General features: G+C 43.5%; 1 protein-coding gene across 1 annotated transcript in view; it reads left to right on the top strand.

Annotated features, from left to right (window-relative positions):
• Positions 1-16,561: 16,561 nt before the first annotated feature.
• HK1 (hexokinase 1) overlaps positions 16,562-23,783 on the top strand; it is an 89,680-nt gene continuing 82,458 nt past the window's right edge. Inside the window, exon 1 of the mRNA XM_027840596.1 lies at positions 16,562-16,673. Within this exon, the coding sequence (XP_027696397.1) occupies positions 16,611-16,673 (63 nt within the window). The 5' untranslated portion in view covers positions 16,562-16,610. The remainder of the gene's footprint in view (positions 16,674-23,783) is intronic.

Here is a 23,783-nt window from a genome sequence, read left to right as displayed (position 1 = left end):
GCTCAATCCCAGTGACTGTTGGGATAATGTGTCAGCCAGATTATTCTCCTGAGCTGTCCAGTAGAGGAAAGGAAGTAAAGATGGAGGTGAGTGGGAAAAGAGAAATCTTCAAGCCTGTCAGCAACTTATCCTAGTTATAGACCTCCTCCTCCTCCCACTCCCCTTTGTCTGCTCACGTGGGTTTGACTTAATAGAAACAGTCATCCAGTACCTGAAATCTTAGCTTATACGTCTCCCCTTGCTTATTCATTCAACAAACAATTGGTTCATATGTGTGTTCGCTAGAAAAACAAAAGCAAAACTAGTCGTTAAGTATGCATTGCCCACACGGCACTGAGATGGGGGCTCTCAACTTCATGGAGCTTATATTATAATAGAGATCTAAGTCACAAAAACAGATAACTATAATAGCATTACATGAAAATTGTATTGGATAGTTACAAAACAGAATCTATATGAGGTTGTCACCCACTCAGGGTTAGGGGGTGGGAGGGTGAGAATTGCAAAGGCTTCATGGCAAATTTGAGTTAGGCTTTAAATGATGCATAGGAATGTAACAAGTGAAGAGAGGGAAATGGGAAAGCCCAGGTGCAGAAAACAGTGTGAGCAAAGGCGGAGAGGTGGGAAGTACATTCAGGGACCAAGATACAAATAAGTTTGGCTTCAGATTAGAGAATATAGAGGATGCAGTGTGAAATAAGGCTGAAAAAAGTAGGATGGCATTGTGGTGGAAGGCCTTGAATACCAGAAAATGAGGACTAAACTTCTAGATTCAGTAAGAAGAAGGACAATAAAAATTTTCCAGTAAAGGATTGACGTGACTAAACTGGTCAAAGGAAGATTATTCTGACAGCATTTGAGGGATGGATTGGATGGGGAGAGTAGAGCTACAGGTCTGTTAGGAGACTATTGTGGCGGTCCAGGAGGGTGGTAATCAAGATTTATGGGAGGGTAGTAGGGTTGGGAACAGAGATGATGGTACAAGTTCAAGAGCTGTGGCAGAAATGAAATCTACAGGCTTTGGTGACTGCAGAGAGGAGTCCAAGAAGACTCCAAAGTCTTAGACGTGGAGGCGGCAGAGTAAATGGTGATACTATAGAGGGAAATAGTCAAGTCAGCAGAAAGAGCAGATGGAGGGAGAAAACCACCAAGCCTGGCTTTGGACATGCTGAGCTTGAGGTGGTGAGGAGGTACCCAGGAGAAATATTGTTCAGGGCATTCATACCTAGGTGAACAGAGCCTAGGGTACGTGGGTGCCTTACCAACAGGAGGTAGTGGTGAAGCCGGGCTCTAGGTGGTAAACCAAGCTCTCTGAGAGGCCTTTACCCAGCCTGCTTACTTTTCTGTTTGTCCGATGATGCCCAGGCTCCTTCAACAGCCCTTGTGCAAATAACCTGAGTAACTAAGGATATGGGGATGATCAGGGTCACCTCCAGGATGACCACGGCAGTGCTCCATCACTGCAATAAGAGGAACTCTCTTCTTCAAGGGGTGTGAGGTGAGGGGAAGGCCTTCCAGTCTCTTTCTGAATCCAAAGTACTCTTGGAAGCCCATGTCCCTTCTGGACTCAATCCCTTTGCTGTCCTTTCAGACTGTATTTCCCTGGGCCATGGTATCACACAGAGTGAGCATGTTGGCAGGCAGGATGTAAAGCAAGGTTTAGGCAACCCTTATTTCCCCAGTTTGCCAGATGTTCCTTTCTCTGTCCTGAAAATGAGATGTTGCTGTTCAGTTGTTTCAGTTGTATCTGACTCTTCTTGACTCCATTTAGGGTTTTCTTGGCAAAGATACTAGAATGATTTGCCATTTCCTTCTCTAGCTCATTTTATAGATGAGGAAATTGAGGCAAAGAGGGTTAAATGACTTGTCCAGGGTCACATAGCTAATAAGTGTCTGAGGCCAGATTTGAACTTAGGAAGATGAGTCTTCCTGACTCAAGGCCTGGCACTTTATCACTGCACCACCTAGCTATCCTTTAAAATGGGATGGTCCCTCAGAAATCATAACCTTTTGAATTGTAGATAAGGAACATTTCCTCCAAGATTTCTATTATCTCAGTTTTAGTGGGTGGAGAGGACAGTGTTGAATAAGAGGTACTGAAAAGTATTTTTTGAAAGCCTTCTGTGGAAGAGACTATGAAGGGCTCTTAAGATGTTAAAGAGAGATGGAGGGAGGAGGGAGAGAGAGAAATCAAGGCCATAAGCCAAACTTTGGCCACATTAGGCTTACTGTGTACTGGTGTCTACAGGTTTTCTTTCCAATTCTCTGATGCCAACATGTCTCCTTACAATATCTGATTGGTGCAGCTGCTCACAAAACTGATAGTAGTCTCTGAATTTACATTCATCCCAACACATTTCTGCCCTACAAAGTGACCCTAAATATATGAACCAAATAGAACAGCATTTAACATACCTAAAAGAAAAACTAATTGAACTATAGGAAAAAATAGAAAGCAAAACAATAATTGCTATGATCCTTTAATTAATTAAACTAATTAATTTAATTAATGTACCCCTTTCAGACCTAGACAAATCTAACCAAAGTGACCAAGATCTTCCTGAGTTCCTTCAGCAATGTCCCAAGAATGGAAGATAAAGTATCACTGTGTTAACTCACTGTAGAAACATCCTTCTTCTCTTGCCCAGGGAAGATAGTGACCAGAGAGGATAGAAGTGCTAAGTCAGGCTTATTATTTTTTTTCATTTTTCTTTCATGTCTACACATATTTGATTGTCTCAAAAACCATACTTGTGTTCTCAAAGTGTTACCAACTTTGTTCACTTCGGCTTGTGATTCATTAGACAGAAGCTGATCCTAGATGAAGAGATATAGTAATAGTTCTGTGAATAGAATTTTCTATTTTAATCTTAATTTATATGTCTCCCCTTGCTTATTCATTCAATAAACAATTGGTTCATATATGTGTTCAATGGAAAAACAAAAGCAAAACTAGTCGTTAAGTATGCATTGCCCACATAGCACTGAGATGTGGGCTCTCAACCTCGTGGAGCTTATATTATAATAGAGATCTAAGTCACAAACACAGTAAAGAAAGAGCACTGGACTTGGAGTCAGGAGAGACCTGGGTTCAAATCCTGGTTCTGATGCTTACTAAATGGGCAAGTACTACTAAGAGCAGCTATCTTCTCATCTGCAAAACGAGGTTAACAAGACTTGTATTACCTCCCTTCCAGTGAAGAGGTTGGTGTTTGGTGAGTTTTAAAGCAATGTAGAAATAGGTGTTATTATATCTAAGTATAAGACGTGATCTCAGGCCCCTAGGATCGTCTTTCAAGTTGAAGAGATAAGACTAACTTGATGACAGTGAAGAGTATAATTATAATTAGTGGCCAAATTATGTGTAATGCCACCAGAAGTTGAGAAAATCAACATGGGCTGGAGTGGCCAGGGGAGGATTTCACAGTGTGGAGTGGAGTGGGGAGGGGTTGGATCTGGAGATGGACTTTTTTTTTAATGCAAGATCTCAGTTTACATTTTTTAAAATTTAATTTATTTATTTTTAGTTTTCAACATTCACTTCCATAAGATTTTGAGTTTAAAATTTTCTCCCTCTCCCACTTCTTTACCCTCCCCCCATGAGATGGCATACAATTCCATATAGGCTCTACTTAAGCATATTTTCCCATTAGTCATGATGTAAATAACAATTAGAACTAATAGGAGGAACCACAAGAATGAAGCAATAAAACAAAACAATAAAGGAAAAGAAGAGCAAATAGTATGCTTCTATCTGCATTCAGACTGCCTATTTTTTTCTCTGGGTGTGAACAGCAATTTCCATCATGAATCTTTTGGCATTGTCTTAGGATTCTTGTGTTGCTGTGAAGAGCCAAGTCTATCAAAGTCAGTCATCCCATAATGTGGCTGTTACTTTGTACAATGTTCTTCTGGTTCTGCTCATTTCACTCTGCATTAGTTCATGTAAGTCTTTCTAAGTTTTTTTTGAAGTCTGCTTGCTTATCATTTCTTATAGCACAACAGTATTCCATTACATTCATATATCATAATTTGTTCAGCCACTCCCCAATTGATGGGCACCCCCTCAATTTCCAATTCTTTGCCACCACAAAAAGAGCTGCTATAAATATTTTTGTACATGTGGGTCCTTTTCCCATTTTAATGATCTCTTTGGGATACAGACCTAGAAGTGGTATTGCTGGATCAAAGGGTATGCAAAATTTTATAGTCCTTTGGGCATAGTTCCAAATTGCTCTCCAGAATGGTTGGATCATTTCACAACTCCACTAAGAATATATTAGCGTTCCAATTTTCCCACACCTTCTCCAACATTCATCATTGTCCTGTTTTGTCACGTTAGCCAATCTGATAGGTGTGAGGTGGTACCTCAGAGTTGTTTTGATTTGCATTTCTCTAATCAATAGTGATTTAGAACATTTTTTTGTATGACTATAGATAGCTTTAGTTTCTTCCTCTGAGAACTGCTTGTTCATATCCTTTGACCATTTATCAATGGGGGAATGACTTGTATTCTTATAAAATTGACTCAGTTCTCTATATATTTTAGAAATGAGGCCTTTATCAGAGACACTGGTTGTAAAAATTCTTTCCCAGTTTTCTGCTTCCCTCCTAATCTTGGATGCATTGGCTTTATTTGTGCAAAAACTTTTCAATTTAATTTAATCAGAATTATCCATTTTGCTCTATCTCTTGTTTGGTCATAAATTCTTCCCTTCTCCATAGATCTGAAAGGTAAACTATTCCCTGCCCTTCTAGTTTGCTTATAGTATCAGTCTTTAGATCTAAATCATGTATCCATTTTGACTTTATCTTGGTATAGGGTGTAAGATGTTGGTCTATGCCCAGTTTCTGCCATACATTTTTCCAATTTTCCCAGCAGTTTTTGCTAAATAGTGATTTCTTATCCCAGAAGCTGGAGTCTTTGGATTTATCAAATAGTAGATTAGTATAGTCATTGACAATTGCTTGCATACCTAACCTATTCCACTGATCCACCACTCTATTTCTTAGCCAGTACCAAGTAGTTTTGATGATTGCTGCTTTATAATACAATTTAACAGCAGATACAGCTAGGCCACCTTGTCTTACATTTCTTTTCATTAGTTTCTTTGATATTATGGACTTTTTGTTCTTCCAGATGAATTTTGTTATTGTTTTTTTCTAGCTCTATAAAATAATTTTTTGGTAGTTTGACTAGTATGGCACTGAATAAGTGAATTAATTTAGGTAGAATTGTCATTTTTATTATATTAGTTTGGCCTACCCATGAGCAACTGATATTTTTCAAGTTATTTAGATCTTAAATTATTTGTGTGAAAAGTGTTTTGTAATTGTGTTCATATAGTTCCTGGTTTTGCTTTGGCAGGTATACTCCCAAATATTTTATAGTGTCTACAATAATTTTAAATGGAATTTCTCTTTCTATTTCTTGTTGCTGGGTTTTATTAGTAATATATAGAAACAATGATGATTTGTGTGAGTTTATTTTATATCCTGCAACTTTGCTAAATTTGTTTATTATTTCAACTAATTTTTTACCTGATTCTCTAGAAATGTCATCATATCATCTGCGAAGAGTGATAGCTTTGTTTCTTCTTTGCCTATTCTAATTCCTTCAATATCTTTTTCTTCTCTAATTGCTACAGCTGACATTTCTAGCACAATATTAAATAACAGTGGTGATAATAGACATCCTTGTTTTACCCCCGATCTTATTGAAAATTCTTCTGGTTTATCCCCATTGCATATAATGCTTGCTGATGGTTTTTGATAGATGCTATCTATCATTTTAAGGAAGACTCCATTTATTCTTATGCTCTCTAGTGTTTTTAATAGGAATGGGTGTTGTATTTTGTCATATGCTTTTTCTGTATCTATTGAGATAATCATATGGTTGTTGTTAGTTTTGTTGTTGATATGGTCAACTATGCTGATAGTTTTCCTAATATTGAGCCAGCCCTGCGTTCTTGGCATAAATCCTACCTGATCATAGTGTTATGATCCTCGAGATAAGTTGTTGTAATCTCTCTGCTAACATTTTATTTAAAATTTTTTGCATTTATATTAATTAGGGAAATTGGCCTATAATTTTTTTCTCTGTTTTAACTCTTCCTCGTTTAGGTATCGGCACCATATTTGTATCATAAAAATAATTTGGTAGAACTCCTTCTTTGCCTATTTTCCCAAATAGTTTATATAGTATTGGAATTAGTTGTTCTTTAGATGTTTGATAGAATTCATTTGTAAATCCATCTGGTCCTGGAGATTTTTTCTTAGGAAGTTTATTGATGGCTTGTTCAATTTCTTTTTCTAAAATGGGGTTGTTTAAGTATTTTATTTCCTTTTCCATTGATCTGGGCAATTTATATTTTTGTAAATATTCATCCATTTCATTAAGATTGTCAAATTTATTGCATACAGTTGGGCAAAATAGCTCCTAATTATTGTTTTGATTTCTTCTTTGTTGATGGTGAATTCACCCATTTCATTTTTGATGCTGGTAATTTGGTTTTCTTCTTTCTTTTTTTTTTAACCAAATTAACCAAAGGTTTATCTATTTTATTATTATTTTTTAAATAAAACCAGCTCTTAGTTTTATTTATTAGTTCAATAATTTTCTTAATTTCAATTTTATTAGTCTCTCCTTTGGTTTTCAGAATTTCTAATTTGGTATTTAATTGGGGATTTTCAATTTGTTCTTTTTCTAGCTTTTTTAGTTGCATGCCCAACTCATTGATCTTTTCTTTCTCTATTTTATTCTTATAAGCATTTAGAGATATAAAACTTCCTCTAAGGACTGCTTTTGCTGTGTCCCTTAAGTTTTGGTATGTTGTCTCATTATTATCATTCTCTTGGATAAAGTTATTGGTTGTTTCTATGATTTGTTGTTTGACCCACTAATTCTTTAGGATTAGATTATTTAGTTTCCAATTAATTTTTAGTCTATCTTTCCATGGCCCTTTATTACATCTAATTTTTATTGCATCATGATCTGAAAAGGATGCATTTAATATTTCTGCCTTTCTGCATTGGATTGTGAGGTTTTTATGCCCTATTACATGGTCAATTTTTGTGTAGGTGCCATGTACTCCTTTCTCTTCCCATTTAGCTTTCTCCAGAGGTCAACCATATTTAACTTGTCTAAGATTTTATTGATCTCCTTCTTTCTTATTTATTTTGTGGTTAGATTTATCTAGTTCAGAGAGGGGGAGGTTGAGGTCCTTTACTAGTATGGTTTTGCTGTCTGTTTCTTCCTGTATCTCCTTTAGCTTCTACTTTAAGAATATGGCTGCTATAGGGCAGCTAGGTGGTGCAGTGGATAGAGCACCAGCCCTGGATTCAGGAGGACCTGAGTTCAAATCCAGCCTCAGACACATAACACTTACTAGCTGTGTAACCCTGGGCAAGTCACTTAACCCCATTGCCTAGCCAAAAAAAAAAAAAAGAAAAAAAGAATATGGCTGCTATACCATTTGGTACATATATGTTTAGAAATGATATTACTTCATTATCTATGGTACCTTTTAGCAGGATGTAGTTTCCTTCCTTATTTCTTTTAATTAGATCTATTTTTGCTTTTGCTTTGCCTGAGATCAGAATTGCTACCCCTGCTTTTTTTTATTTCAGCTAAAGTATAACATATTCTGCTCCAGCCTTTTACCTTTACTCTGGGTGTATCCCTCTGCTTCAAATGTGTGTCTTGTAAACAACATATTGTAGGTTTATGATTCGTAATCCACTCTGCTATCCATTTCCGTTTTATGGGAGAGTTTATCCCATTCACATTCACAGTTATGACTACTATCTGTGTGTTCCTCTCCATCCTATTCCCCTCCCCCCTTGTTTATGCTTTTTTCTCTCCTTTTTCCCTTTCCTTCCTCAGTAGACTTTTGCTTTGAACCATTGCCTCCTTCAGTCTGCCCTTCCTTCTAATAGCCCTCTTCCTTTTCTTTTCCCTTTACCCTTTCTACTTCTACAGGGTAAGTTAGATTTCTATACCTAACTGATTATGTTATTCCCTCTTTGAACCAAATGTGATGAGAGTAAGGTTCAAACAATGCTCATCTCCCTCTCTTCTTTCTCTCTACTGTATTTGGTTTTTGTGCCTTTTAATGTGATGTAATTTATCCTTGTCTGCCTCCTCCTTTCTTCTCTCAGTACAATCCCCTTTCACCGCTTAGACTTTTTACCATGCCATCAAAGTCAACTTAAACCCATGCCCTCTGTGTAAGTATACCCCCTTTTAAATGTCATAATGACATTACAGTTCTTTAGAGTTACAAGTGTCATCTTCCCTTGTAGGGATGTAATTTGCCCTTATTAATAATATGTTGTTTTTTTTTCTTTCCTGTTTACCTTTTTATGCTTCTCTTGAGTCTTGTCTTTGAAGGTCAAATTTTCTGTTGAGCTCTGATCTTTTCATCAGGAAGGTTTGGAAGCTCCCCATTTTGTTCAATGTCCATCTCCTCCCCTGAAAGATTATGCTCAGTATTGCTGGGTAGTTGATCCTTGGTTGTAATCCAAGCTCCTTTGCCTTACAGAATATTGTATTCCATATTCTCCAATCTTTTAATGTAGAAGCTACAAGGTCCTGCATAATCCTAACTGTGGTTCCATGATATTTAAATTGTTTATTTCTGGCTGCTTGCAATATTTTCTCTTTAATTTGGTAATTTTGGAATTTAGCTACTATATTCCTTGGTGTTTTCAATTGGGGATCTCTTTCAGGAGGTGATCAGTGGATTCTTTCAATAACTAATTTACCCTCTGGTCCTAGGACCTCAGGGCAGTTTTCTTTGATGATTTCCTGAAAGACGTTGTCCAGGCTCTTTTTTTCATCATGGTTTTCAGGTAGACCAATAATTTTTAAATTGTCTCTCCTGGATCTATTTTCCAGGTCAGTTGTTTTACCAATGAGGTATTTTATGTTTTCTTGTATTTTTTCATTCTTTTGTTTCTGTTTGACTGATTCTTGCTTTCTCACAGAGTCATTAGCTTCCACTTGCCCCATTCTAATTTTTAACAAGTTGTTTTCTTCTATTAAATTTTGTACCTCCTTTTCCATTTGGCCCATTTTACTTTTTAAATTCTTCTCTTCAGTGAATTTTTGTGCCTCCTTTTCCATTTGGCCAATTCTACTTTTTAAGGACTTGTTTTCTACAGTTAATTTTTGTCCTTCCTTTTCCAAGCTATTGACTCTCTCTTGCATACCTCTCATTTCTTTTCCCAATTTTTCTTCTACCTCTCTTATTTGACTGTTAAAATCCTTCTTGGGGGGCAGTTAGGTGGTGCAGTGGATAGAGCACTGACCCTGGAGACAGGAGGACCTGAGTTCAAATCTGGCCTCAGACACATACCACTCACTAGCTGTGTGACTCTGCGCAAGTCACTTAACCCCAATTGCCCTCACAAAGAAAAAAAATCCTTCTTGAGCTCTTCCAAGAAGGCTTTTTGGGCTTGAGACCAGTCCATATTTCCCTTTGAGGTTTCACATGTGGGTATATTAACAATGTTGTTCTCTTCTGAATTTGCACCTTGATCTTCCCTTTTCCCAAAATAAGAATCTTTGGTCATTTTCTGTTTCTGCTTTTTGTTCATGGTGTTTGCCTATTTTCTGACTTAAAAACAAAAACAAAAACACAAACTGTTGAGTTCTACTGCTAGAGTGAAGGGGGCATTTACCCATGATCCTTTTCCCTCTCACCTGGGCCTTGCACTTGAATGTTTGGCTCCTGTTCACCTGAGCCTTGCCTAGGGATGTTTTGCTGCTGGTGGATTTCTGTTAGCCTGGAGCTTTCCTTCTGGAGTTATGCTTCCCAGAGCTGTGTTGAGGCACTGGGTGATTTTGCTGCTGGAGAATGCTGTCACCTGTGGTGGTCTTCTGAGCTGGTGTCTACCAGTTCCCCTTCCTGTATTGAGGCTCTCAGGGGTCCTGGTGTTGGCACCTGTTCTACCAACCTGAGTGTCAGGATCTCCTGGTATGCTAACCGCTGGCTTGCTGGGACACCTCCAATCCTGTATTCCTCCCCCTCCTCCAGAACAAGAAAGGCCTTTCCTGTTAATCTCCCAAGCTTCCTGGGGTACAAGACTGCTGTGCCCTGTCTTTTTGCTGGCTCAGGGTTTTTCCTGGTTTGATATTTTCTGGGCTTTCAGAGTTCAATGAGGGAGGGTGAGAGTGACTTACTTCATACTCCACCATCTTGGCTCCCCTGGAGATGGACTTTGAAGGATAGTGAAGATTTGGGCAAACACAGATGAGAGAAATAAATGAGTAAATATGAGAAAACAGAGAATGAGCATGGCATGATGGGGAGGTGGTTCTAACAGTCAAAATGTCCTGATGAAAGATGAGGTTTGAGGAGGATGGGGGAGTGGATTTCCAATCAAATCCATTAAGTATTTATTGTCTACTGCAAGACTTCCCAAAGTGAGTTATGCATCCTTCAGTGGGTATGAGAAGCTTGTCAAGATGTACAGGGAATATTTGGTAAATAACTATATAATGCTATTAAAATTAATCTGCCTTATTCTGATGCACAGATTCATGGTAAATTCTAGCATATATTTCCTTTCACACTGAATGGAGCACATGGGAAGGTTCTACAGAGAGCAATAGCATACGGGGGAAAGAAGGGCTAGGAACCCTTGGTCTACTTACCAAATGCAAGATACAGATCTAAGTCCTGAGGATATACACTGAAAAATAACCCCTACCTTCAAAGAGTTTATTGAGTGAGAGAGGGTGGTGATGCAATCTGGAAACAAATAAGCATATTAATCATTTGAAAACCAACTGAAGCCTGAAGGAGCACTCACATTTGGTTGGGAAGGGATTAGGAAAGACTTCCTCTATGTGGTGTTACATGAGCTGAGTGTTGAGGAAAGCCAGGAATTGCAAGAGGTGAAAATGAGGAGGGAGGGAGCTTATTCCAGTATTGGGGGACAGCTTACGGAAAGGCAGTGGGGATGGAAAAGATGAAATAGATGAGAAAGAAATAAGAAACATTTTGTAGGAAAATTGATGAGTCTTAGTAAGTGACGATATGGAGGATGAAAGAGAGTTGGAATTAGCGTTATGACTTGTGAGCTTGATCCAATCTATTAGCAAGAGTCTGAGAAAATCATTCTTAAACCTTTATCTGACAGTGATTGTTACCTGATCTTCTGGCAAACCCCACACTAGAAATGTAATCTTGTTGCTTACCAATGGAATGTCTCTTCCTGATTAATAGATTGCTAGCATGAGGGTGATGTTTATAGGCCATGTAACTGAAAGTGTTGACCTAGGCTAGGAGGTTGTTCCTGGTTCTCCCTTCCCACCCCCACCCCAACTTCACTCCCCAACTTGGCAAGACCTCATTTATAGGGAATGTGACTGTCATGGCCTCATATACGCTGGAAAAAAAAAGTAGATAGAGAATTCCTATTACCTAATCATAACATGAGGTTGGGTCAGAAGCTCAGCAAGTTACTCTATCAAGTACTGCAGATACCAGTGAACTGAGAGAGCCCAGAGCTGAATGTGAGGATAAAACTGGGTTGGAATTACCTTTTAGAAAACATCTAATGCCTTTGGCCATGCCAAGACGATTTCTGCCAAATCCCATCTTTTTAATACCAGTATTCTTCCTGAGATGGTAACGTATGAGGGAACACCACAGAAAAATCAAAATTGTAGGTGACCCAAATGGCAACCACAAGTTGCATGGTAGGTCATAGGGGATGTCATATGTCAACCATCAGTTGCACATAAGGAGTGGCCTAAAGATGCTTACCAGGACATGTATGATGGGAAAAGGTACCAGACAATTGGTGAGAATGAGAGATGACAGAGAGGATGCCCAAGGATTCCACTGGTGTCCACAAAAATACTAAAAGAGGGAGAAGGAGGTCTCTAGTATGCTAGATGGATCCTCTCTGGAGAATCTATGGCTTATAAGAGCTGGAGAAAGATCTCAGGGGGGTGTGTGTATGTGTGTATCTGTGTGTGTGTTCAGACATTTTTCAGTTGTGTCCAACTTTTCATGATCCCATTTTGGAGTTGTCGTGGCAAAGATACAGTGGTTTGCCATTTCTTTCTCCAGCTCATTTTATAGATGAGGAAACTGAGGCAAACAGGGCTTAGTGACTTGCTCAAGGTCATACAGCTAGTGAGTGTCTGAGGCTGGATTTGAATTCAGGTCTTCCTGGTTCCAGGCCTGAGCGCTTTATCCACTGACCCACTCAGCTGCCCACACACAGATTTTAACAATAGGAGCAGTATCCAGATGGAGAAGGCTTGGGAGGGGCTGTTGTCTTCTCCTAAGGTACCCCTAGGCCAATGAGACTGTGGATCCACCAAAGGGTAATCATGAGTAGATGTCTATTGAACCACTAGTTTTGATACCATTTGGCTCTGGAAGGTGATGGTTGCTAGATTTTGTTTTCTTTTCTTTCTTTTTTTTTGGGGGGGTGGGGCGATTGTCAATTTTCAACTTTGGTCACCTTGGTTATAAAGGGTTTGTTTGGGAATGTCCTTATCTTAGAGGTCACAGATTGCAGACATTTTGGAGCCAGACAAGAATCTGGAGAGTATCTGGTCTAACCCCCTCACTTTATATATGGGGAAACTGAAGCCCAGGCAGACGTCACTTGCCCAATGTTAGGAAGCCAAAGAGCTGTTTACAAGTTCGTGGATCTAGAACAGGGAGAGAGCTTAGAGGTCATCGAGACCAATCCCCACATTTTACAGATGAGGAAACTGAGGCTGAACGATTCAAAGGGTGCTAGATAGCATAGTCAGAATTTGAACTCAGATGCCATGACTTCGAATTTCAGGATGCTTACCACTCAGCTGTTAAAATTCTGGCTTTATTTACCTTTGATGCCTCTAAGAGCACCAAGGGACAAAGACAAACAGGGACTAGAGCCTGGGCCTCATAAGCTACAGGCCAGTGGTCTTTTTTCATAACACAGAACTGCCTCCTCTCATCATGAGCCTTTCCTTGTTCCATCATTGGCCTACTCAAGTGAATCACGGGTATTGAAATGAGTAGAGTGCTGGACTCTAGCTAATTAATATTAGCTAGCATTTATACATTGCTTCAAGATTTGCAAAACATTTTACAAACATCAAAGTTTATCCTTACAATAATCCTGAAAGGTGGATGCCATTATCAGCTCCCAGTTGAGGAAACTAAGGCAGGCAGGGGTTAAATGACTTGCCCAGGATCACACAGTAATATTTGAGGCAGATTAAACCTAGCTCTTCCTGATTCCAGGTCCAAGAACACTTTGTAAATATCAGATTTTATCCTCACAATAATCCTGAAAGGTGGATGCCATTATCAGCTCCCAGTTGAGGAAACTGAGGCAGGCAGAGTGACATGCCCAGGATCACACAGGTTGTGTTTGAGGCAGGTTAAACTTAGCTCTTTCTGACTCCAGGTCCAGTACTCTACCCACTGTGCCATCCAATTGTCTCTTTCTTAATCTGCTACTATGTGCCAGGCACTATGCCTTGTGCTGAGGATATGAGTACAAAGAATGATACCATCCCTGCTTTCAAGCTTACATTCTATGGCGAGACAACTTATACACAGATGAATAGATACAGAATGACTAGAAGGTAGTGAGTGAGGAAGTGCACTAGAGGTTGGGGACAGGGGCTGCAGGTCAGTAAAGGTTTTGTGTAGAAAGCGGTGCTGGATCTAGGTCTTAGGAAATGAAGGCAGAGGGGAGGTCGAGCACATTGATCTTGAGGGATGGGATGAGTGATGGAGAGCCTTGTGAGAGAGAAGGCCACTTGGGTCCAGCGGTGGGGAACACGAAGCCTCCAGGCTCCAGTGGCCAAACTTGGATTCAGTCAAAGGGCCGAACTAGAGGACCTAGAGGGCCATGTGTGGCCTGGAGGCCACAAGTTCCCCACCCCTATTAGACTCTAGAATGCAGGAAGGGGAATAATGTATAATAAGTAGGGAAAAGAGAGGTTGGGGCCAAGTTATGTAGAAATCTCAAGGCAAACAGAGGATTTTACATATGGTTCTGGAGGTAATAGGGAGCCATTGAGTAGGGGAATGATATGGTCAGATCTGCGCATCTGGAAAATCCTTTGGGCAGCTCTGCTGGAAGAAGGATTGAAGAGGCAAAAGGTGATGAGGTCTAAGGTATAAGGCGGTGGTGAGTGTCAACAGAAGAGTCAAATGCTAGAGAGGTTGAGGAGGCGGAAATGATAAGACTTAGCCACGGACTGGATTTGTGGGGTAAGGGAGAGGGAAACATCCAAGAGGACCCCACACACCACACTTGAGAGACTGCAGAAATAGGGCCACATCGAGCCGGGGGGAGTACTTTCTGGCTTCTAAACACTCAGCAAACGGGCTACGGGTCGTTAGCTAATGGCCGAAGTCCCTCCTGATTCTAAAGCCAATGAGATTTAGAATGAATTGGCTACCAAGTCTCTCCTCTCTGGATCTGTTTCTGCCTCTGTAAAATGATGGGATTAAATTATTCCCTCCTCTCCTAGACTTTAGAGCTAGAAGGCCAGGGCTTTAGCGATTATCGAATTCAATCATCTCTGAGGGCCCGAACGGCTTTTTACATCTTCGGACTCTATGATTAAGCCCAGCACCAAATGAGCCCTAGAGGGCTTGGAGATGTAGGCGGCTTCTGTATGTGTGTGGGCAGTGTCTGCGGCCGGGCAGTTCTCACATCTACAGCAGGGGAAGGGCACTGCTTTCAGAGTCCTGGGAACTCGGTTAGAATCCCAGCCCTGCCCGTACTACTTAGATGGTGGGCTTGGTCAAGTCCTTCCCCCCCACCCCCTTTCAATCAGTTTCCTCCTCTGAAATACGTACTCTGATGATCCCGAAGTGCACGCTCTCACAGGGCTGACATTCTGTGGGAAGAGGAATGAGGAAATAGCAACTCAGATTTTTAGAGAGCGCTTTTAGGCTTTGCAAAATGCTTAACGTTAGAACTTTGGAAGTCAGTGATTTATTCTCATCCCATGAAAAGGCTGAAAGGATTAAATCATTCACCACCAAAGAGCCTGAGTGTCTTCAACCTCTGTGGGTCTCAGTAAAACGCCCCACAGGGCAGGGTTGGTGATGCTTTTTTTCCCCCCAGCTCTCATAGTTTGGGATCAAATATGAGAGCTAGTGTAGACACCAAGTGCTATCTGAGGTCGGAGGGAACTGGTTTGAAGGCTGGGACAAGGGGAAGGTGGAAGCATACGCCAGGCCCAGGGTGGTGGAGGTCTCTGGTCTGGCCCTGCCCTAGTGATGCAAATCCGCCCGCCTGGACGGGGCGGGGCGGGGCGGCTCCATCAACCACTTCTCGAGGTGCGCTCGCCTAGCTATCTGTCACTCCGCCTCCCCCACCCTGGATCGTGACGTGCTGGAGCCGGGGCGGTGCCTGCTCCCCCTTTTCCCCAACATTCACAGCAGCCGGGCGCCTTCCTGCAGCCGCGAGGGGGAAGCGCTGCCGGGACTAAAGCATTGTTGGGTTTATCTCCACCATCGGAGATGGAGAGGCCGCTCGTTTGCAGCCCAAGCCCGCGCCCTCCGTATCCAGGCGCCCCAACCCAAGGCCCTTAAGTCTGGGGCTCGCCTGTGGAATTCCTTGAGGTTGTGTGACACTCTCCACCCCACCTCCCCATCCGTCTTCCCCCCCATCCTCCTCACCATCCAACGGTGGGAGCTGGGATGGACCTTGGAGAACATTTTAGAGAGGAGGGCAGCGAGGCCAGAGGGCCGGAGACCAGAGACTTAGAACTGGCCTCGGAGTGTTGTACATAGAACGAGGGACACAGAACGTAGAATTGCGAGCGCGGGAAAGGGGCTGATGGCATTAGAACATGGAATGATCACGCAGGAAGAGATCCCAGGCCATAGAACGTTGTAACAGGGCATCATGGAATGTCCGTACCGGACGCAGAACGCGAGAACGCAGCTCAAGGAACGTCAGGGCTGGAGGGAACCCCGTCATTACCGACAGTTCTGCCCCCAGAAGAGGGAGGAGGAAGGCTCGGAGACGGATGGCCCCCTTTTGTCCAGTCGTCATCCTCACCCAGGGCCGCAGCATCCTGCGCTTGGGGCAGGAAGGCGGGCGGGGCTCCCCCTCCATCGCCCCCCGCCAAGCCCACTCATGCAGGCCTTCCTTGCGGTACGTGGGCGACGTGCCCATGCCGGGATGCCTGACTTGGGGGAGGGGGGTGTCCGCGGGTCCCCGGCTCCACCCCGCCCCGCCCCGAGTCCCGCGCTCGTTCGGCCCTTCCAGCAGCCAGACCAGCATGCCTCCCCAGTCCCTGCCCGCGGGCCCCGCCCGGCCACCCCGCTGCAGCAGAGCCGGGCGCCGGCAGCCAATGGCAGAGCAGGAGGTGGGCCGGCTCAGCGCTGTCACCCTCCCCGGGAGGAGGAGGAGGAGGAGGGGAGGGGGAGGAGGAGGAGGAGGAGAAGAGAGGGGGGAAGCGTCCGCGTCTTCTCCGCCTGCGAGGGAGGAAGAAGGAGCGGCGTCCCCGGGCCCGGCACCGACGCGGAGGGAGGATCCCAGGTCGGCTCGGAAGTCTCAGCGGGGCGCAGCGCGGCGCAGCCAGCAGCCCCCGGGCTCGGCTCACCTTCGCCGGCACCATGATCGCCGCGCAGCTGCTCGCCTATTACTTTACCGAATTAAAGGATGACCGGATCAAGAAGGTAGGTGCCGGTCCAGGGGTGCGCAGTCCTGCCTCCCCGCGAGCCTTCTCTCCCTCTCCCTCCCGGCCCCATCCTCCCGGGAGGCCGGCGTTTGCAGCGGGAGCTTCGCTCATTTCCTCGGAAAGCAGCTGCTGCCGCATGGCATCCCGGATCCCCCTCCCCCCCTCCGTTGTCCCGGGGAGCCTTCCCCCGCCCCCAGGTTCTAACCCGAGCACGGGGTGGTCTGTGCATGGCCAGACAGCCTATGAGACCCATCGGCTTACCGCAGTGTCCTTGAAAACAGGATGGAGATGTGCCTTTTACCCCCAAGCAGCCCCGTACTGTAGAAGCAAGATTTCTCATCCCCAAGGCCTCTCTTACGGTCTTCGGAAATAGCCCCCTCTGGACCACTGGCTTTGCGCCCGGCGTGGGGGGTGGGGGTGTGTGGAGGCACGGATTCGGAAAAGCCTTTCGAACGTGAGTGCACAGGCCGAGCGTGGAGGAAGAAAACCGAGTCTAGTAGTAGTTTCTTAGGTGGGGGCAACTGGGCCCACTCCTCTATTTTTCCTCCTCAGCTGCTGTTAGCTGGGATAGCTTGTTAATTAAGATGGAGGGGGGAGCCAGCTACAGGCATTCCCCAGCATCCCGTAATTTGGGGGTGGGGGCAGGGTGAGGAGAACACCATTGGCTCCCTTGCCTCATCTTTCCCAGCTTCTGATCTGGCTGGATTTTCCAACTCCAGAAAGACGGGACTTGTGATTTTCTCCAAATCGTGGGAATAAAATAAGATCCTGTGGTCATTTCAGGCTGGATAGTGTGTGGCATACGTGTTGGGGACCAATACGCCCCTGTATTTCTGTTATCTCCATAGACACACGTATACATACAGTGTATATGGGTTGCTTTTGGATGCTTTGGAAGCCTTAGTGGTGGGGTTCACCAGATGTATGACTGTGACTGTTCGTGTCTGTATTAAGGATCCCCTACAGTGTTTGTGATGCTGCCGGGCCTCTCCACCACCCATGTAGTGTGATCTTCCGGTACCAGACTCACGTTTGCCTTGTCTCGTTGCAACAGAATGTGTGCCAAGAGCACCCCACAGATCAGGGTGTGCTCTGGGCTTGTGTATATGGGCTCCAATCCTGGGCAGCCCCTCGTGATGAAGGAGCTCTAGCTTTAGGTGCTGACAGGGGTGAGGTCTTCCCACAACTTATGATCTGTTTTTTTCAGTGGCAATTGTCCTTGTGTGTTGCTCCATTTCCCCTTCCTGGGGCTCTGGTTAGAGAATCTGGGTAAAAGACTAGAGACACATGCAGAAGTAGAAAGCAAACTTTGGAGGGCATTGGGGCCAGCCCACCCAGAAAGATGGCATCCCATGGCCAAGGTCACACACAGGTAGAGAGTGGCAGTACCAGGGTTGAGTACCCAGTCGCAGCTCTTGGGCTCCTACAGGAAGGATCGGACCTGTGGAATGAGAAGTGAGGGCCAAAGTAGCCTTTTGAAGGGTACTTTAGATACTGAATGAGAAGAAGGCTGAAATGGTGACCTATTGCCCTGGATGGAATTTGCAGCTGCCAAATTAGGAAGGTTTAAATCTTTTTTCCTTGACGCTCTGTTCCCCAGCACTGAGAGATATTCAGCCCTGAGGAACAGGTCATCGTGTTTCCCTGGGGTGTCCCAAGCCCAGTGATTAGTGGTTGAGAAAGCTTGGGGGAACTGCTTCTTTGATATCCTTGCTTTAGAAATGACAAGGTCTGAGGATCACTGAGTGCCTTTTATGGGCGGCTGAGTGCTAGCTTGCCAAATCATTTACTGTGTGTGGAGCACCTTGTGCTTTCTTATCTTTGGAAAGTTAGGATAACTTCCACTTTAAAGATGGGGAAACTGAGGCTCAGGCTATTAACTTTAACAGTGCAAGAGTCCTTGGACAGATTTCAGAAGATCCATGAGCTTGGGTGGGGGAAAGATGCATTTTGATTTTTCATTTAGCAGTTCTTTTAATTATTTAACACATTATTTTGAGAAAGGGCCCATAGGCTTCACCAGACTGCCAGATGGGTCTGTGACACAAAAGGGGTTATAAACCCGTGATATCAGGCTTTTTTTGAGGCTTGCGAAGCATTTACGTGTTATTTCAGTTGACCTGATCCTCAGAGGAAGGGAGCCACAGTCACTTGGCTCCAAGATAGGATTCTAGTCTTATATAGTGTCTTATAGAGTCTACAATGGCCATATATAGTATCTCAGATCCTGGGGGTGGCATAAGCAGGGGGAGCCCCATAGAACCACAAAACCAAAGGCTCTTCTCCTCCTAACAATGGGGCTCAGAGCAAGTGACTTCCTCTGTCTGGGCCTCAGTTTCCTCATCCCTCCGAGGAGCGGGCTGCAAGGATGGCTTCCCCCCTTGGGCACGTAGTCCTTTAAACTCACATGTATGGTGTCTGTCCCATCTCTTCCTGAGTGGGAGTCCTGTATCCCGGGCTTCTGTCCTGTCACAGGGGTCTGAGTGACCTCACAGGGGTGAGGGGAGAGCTTTTCAAAGCATGATGACTCCTCGTCTCTGTGGGATGCTTTAGGTGGGGTCCTGCCACTAAGCTAGGTATTCTTAAGGCCTCTTTAAGGCTGGAGAATTTCTGTGAATCACTTCCCAGAGGTTAAGCCTTCCTTTTGGGCAAGTGGATTGGGGGGGGTGGGGTGGGAAAGAGAGACAGAGAGAGAAAAGGAGAGAGAGAAAGAAAAAAAGAACTAGAGAGAGAGGGAAGAAGAGAGAAAGAGGGAGAGGAGAGAGAGAAAGAAGTAGACAGAGGGAGAGAGAGAAAAAAGGGGAGAGAAAAATAGAGGAGAGAAAGAAAGAACTAGAGATAGAAGGAACAAGGAAGAGAGAGAGAAAGAAAGAGGGAGAGGTAGAGAGAGAAGAGAGACTGCTTTTTAAAAGCTTAGACTGGGTGTGGCCCAAGAAACCTTCTGAGGCCTGTGAGCCACACACACTGCACCGTCAGCTTCCTACCAAGGCCTGGCCTGTCATGGCTGTCAGTTGTCCTGATGACCTTCATCAGATGTCCTAAGTGAAATAATACATGTAAAGCGCTTTGCAAACCTTAAAGTGCTATGTACATGTGAGCTAATACTATTACTTAGTACATACATCTTCCTCTCAGGGGCTCCCAGCACTGCACGTAGTCTAGTCTCACTCTCACTTCCTTACTGTTCCCTGGTGGGGCTTACAGAGGAGGCTTGTTTTAAAAATATAGTCAGTAAACTTTTATTAAGCACCTGCTACGTGCTGGGCACTTCTACTTAGGAAGGCAACTTAGAAAGTACCTAGAAACCTCCCCTCCCCCCAACAACCACCATTTTACAGATAAATTAAGAGAGGTCACTGTTGGCCTAGGGAAGGGGAACACGGATCTCCCACACTTTGGCAAGGATGCTAGCACTTTGAAGGAAATGGAGGTGGTCTCTGATAATAAAACTAATGAAGACTGGCTATACTGCCTTAGCTCATTTGATTTTTCATAAGGAATTGTCAAAGGAGTCAGGAAGACTTACGTTCAAATCCTGTTACAGACCTTACTAGCTGTTTGACCCTGGGCAAGTCTCTTTATCTCAATTTCTTCATCTGTAAAATGAGGATATTAATAGCACCTACCTCCAGGGTTGTTATGAGAATCAGATGACATTAATTGTAAAGCCCTTAGCACAGCCCGTGGCATGTAGTAAGCACTATATAAATGTTAGCTATTATTCTCATCGGCGTTTTACAGATGAGGAAAGTGAGACAGAGAGAGGTTAAACCCCTTGCCCAGGGTCACATGGATTGTAAGTTCTGAGATGGAATCTGATCCTGTTGTCCCCCATTGGCCAAATGGGGTGAGAGAAAGTACTCAGCATCATTTAGTGGGTGTTGGTTGCAGCAGAAAAGGGCCAAGGTAGGAGGATGGTTCCAGGCCTGTGCCCCTATCCAGACCGGGTAGCATTGGTTTGTACTTTTGTAAGGTGTTTAGGAGAGCATTAGATTGCATATAAGCCTGTCATCATTGTTATAACCACCCATTTCCATAGCCCTTTGGAGCAGATAACTGAGGCTCAGAGGAGTGAAGGGATTTTCCCAGGGTCACACCTAAAACTGTGTCCAATAGTGACAGATTTGAAATCCAAAGTACCTGGACCTAAATCTCAGCCCTGCCACCTGTTTGACCTTGGACAAGTTATTTCTGGGCCCCATTTTTCTCATTTATAAAATGAGAGGATTGAGTTAGATGACCCTAAATCTATGATCCTATAAAGTGAAGCCAGATTGGCCAGGGCAAGGTTAATTAATATCCACTGGGGCTCAGGATGCCTACCAATCAATTTTTGCTTCAAGGCTCTGGATACTTTCTTTTTTTTTTTAGGCAACTGGGGTTAAGTGACTTGCCCAGGGTCACACAGCTAGTAAGTGTCAAGTATTTGGTCTGGAGGGCAGATTTGAACTCAGGTCCTCCTGACTTCAGGGCTGGTGCTCTATCCCACTGCGCCATCTAACTGCCCTGGCTCTAGATACTTTTAAGCCGAACTTCTTTTGTGATTTTTTTTTTAAAAGAAATTTCTAGTCACCTCACTAGCTCATTCATGGGATCCAGGGACTTGGGTAAGCTGCTATCTCTAATATACTGACTAGTTTTGTGACCCGGGTTAAGTTTGCCCTTCTGTAACCCAGGGGAAATATTTGCTCTGCCTGCCTCACATGGGGAGGAAAGAGCTTTGTGTAGCTGTGATCAAGTCACTCAGCCTCAGTTTCTTCCTCTGTAAAAAGGGGGTAATCATGCTCCACTTACCTAACTTTAGATCCAGAGCTGAAAAGGGACCTTAGGGGACACTGAGTCCAATTCTCTGGCTTTATAGTTGAGAAAACTGAGACCAGAAAAGCCGGAGTCACGTGCCCAAGGTCATTCAGGTCATCCTGACTCCAAACACAGCCTTCATTTCCACTGGGCCATACTACCTTCTGGACATTGTGAGGAACGTGCCTGGGAAATGTTAAAGCCCTAGAGAAATGAGAATTTATTATTGTGAAATGTAAATTATCGTTTGTCCTGAAAGAGACCCTGAGAGAATAGAGAGAATATCATGGTGGTGGAGAGAGGGCCCTCAGTTCAGGTCCTAGCTCTGACATTTATTCACTTTGCACCTTGAAACAAAACAATTTCCCCTCTCCTGGACTCAGATTCCTTGTATGTAAAATGCTGAGTTTGGACTAGATAACCTTTGAGGTCGCTTCTGTGATTCACCAAACTTAACCTCTCTTCAAGCAGAAGCTTATGTACTACTGTGTTTGCATAGAGAAAGTCCATCCAGGAAGATAAGAACTTGGCCTTTCAAGGACTATTATTCTCTTCCTTGCTAACTTAAAAAGCCAAACAAACAAACAAACAAACCCACTTAGAAAATGAAGACTTTTATTTCCCCTAGGGCTGTCTGATTTTCTGATTTTTCTCTCATGGAGCCCCCTACTATCGCCATTCCTATCCTACAGAGAAACAAGCTGAGATGCGACTTGACTGGTGACAGAATCTTAGTGAGTGATGTCCCTGGTAAGATTAGTTAGAAAACATTTAACAATCCACGATTGTCCGAAGATACACATCCACATTCTGGACTTCGGTTACCTGAGCCGCAGAGATCTAAATATAAATAATAAATGCCTTCCTCCTTTGCTCCACAAGCATGGTGAGATTGGGAATATTTGTGTGGAGGGTAGGCTGAGCATTTCTGCTAAGATATGGAGGGTCACAGCTCCAAGTTAGATGGGTTCTCTAGAGAGGAAGTGACATGCTCCAGGCTGCTGCAGCCGACCTTAGTGGTTGGGTCCTGGAGGTGGCCTCCCTCAAGGATTTATCTTCCCTGTCAAAAAAAAAAAAAAAAAAAAAAAGAACATCCCCCTCCAATTTCCCCAAAACAGAACACTAGTCCAGACTTACACATTACTTTATTCCATATTTTTTCTCTCTGATCCATCAAGCTACAGTATGGTTGGAATCTTGCCTCCTTTCTAAAATGAAAGAGTTGGATGGATGGATACCTTCTAGTACTAGACTTATTATCATCTTGTAAAGTATACGAATGGCGAATAATCAGGGGCAGGATTTGAACCCAGGTTCTGCAGACCCAGTGCTGCCTTCCTTTTCAGCTCTGATCCTACGAATGCTCATTCATGTGGCTCTTTGAAGATTCCATAGTGCATTGCGTATTTTGTGAACCATACTGCTTCTTGTATTCAATAATCACTGCCCTTTACATAGAGCGTTAAGGTTTGCAGTGTAGGAAGTGCTGAATTCAGCCTCTGACACCTAGCTGTGTGACCCTGGGCAAGTTAAGTAACTTCTCAGCCTAGAGTTTCCTTGTGTGTAAAATGAGTATAATTATAGTACTTCCCTCCTGGGGTGATTGTGAGGATCAAACGAAATAACTTGAAAAGTGCCTCGCAAACCTTAAAGTGCTAAATAAATGTTAGCTATTATTATTTATGTACATTTTCTATAATTTGATCTTCACAAGAAATCCTGGGAGGTAAGTACTACAGATAGTCTTATCTCCATTTTATAGATGCAAAACCTGAGTTTGAATGAGGTTAAAGTGACTATGTTTGAAAATTGAAAAATATTTAATGGAAAATCCAAATACAGACCCAGAAAGTGGGGGAGAGAGGCAGCAGTCGGACTTACAACATAAAGAATTTGTGCATCTGGTCCTCCCATGTGACAGAAGGAAGCAGGAGAGGTACTGGATGCTCGGCATTAACTCATCAGGGCCTCTTCCCCAAACAAGAGGAGACAAAGGCAAACAAATTTCTGATAGTAGTATCTCAGTGGGTGCCCACTCTGTGGGATCCTTATCTGATAAAATACCAATTAGCCACAGGCGCCCAGACTCCTTAAAAGACGGGGAGGGAAGCCTTGGAGAATGTATGTGAGAATTAGTTGCAGAAGAATAAACATGGAGGATTCCTAGAAGTCCAGGAAGCCTAGTGGTGTGTCATTTTCAACTATTTCCAGCCATGAGCAGCTATGTCAGTTTCAACTGTCTCCAGCCATGAGATAGCTATGTTAGTTTCAACTCTCCCAGCTATGTCAGTTTCAACTCTCTCCAGCC

The sequence above is a fragment of the Vombatus ursinus genome, unplaced genomic scaffold (assembly GCF_900497805.2).
Source record: "Vombatus ursinus unplaced genomic scaffold, bare-nosed wombat genome assembly UNPS02014847.1, whole genome shotgun sequence".
NCBI classification, from domain to species: domain Eukaryota; kingdom Metazoa; phylum Chordata; class Mammalia; order Diprotodontia; family Vombatidae; genus Vombatus; species Vombatus ursinus.
This window is presented reverse-complemented; position numbering and strand designations above follow the sequence as displayed.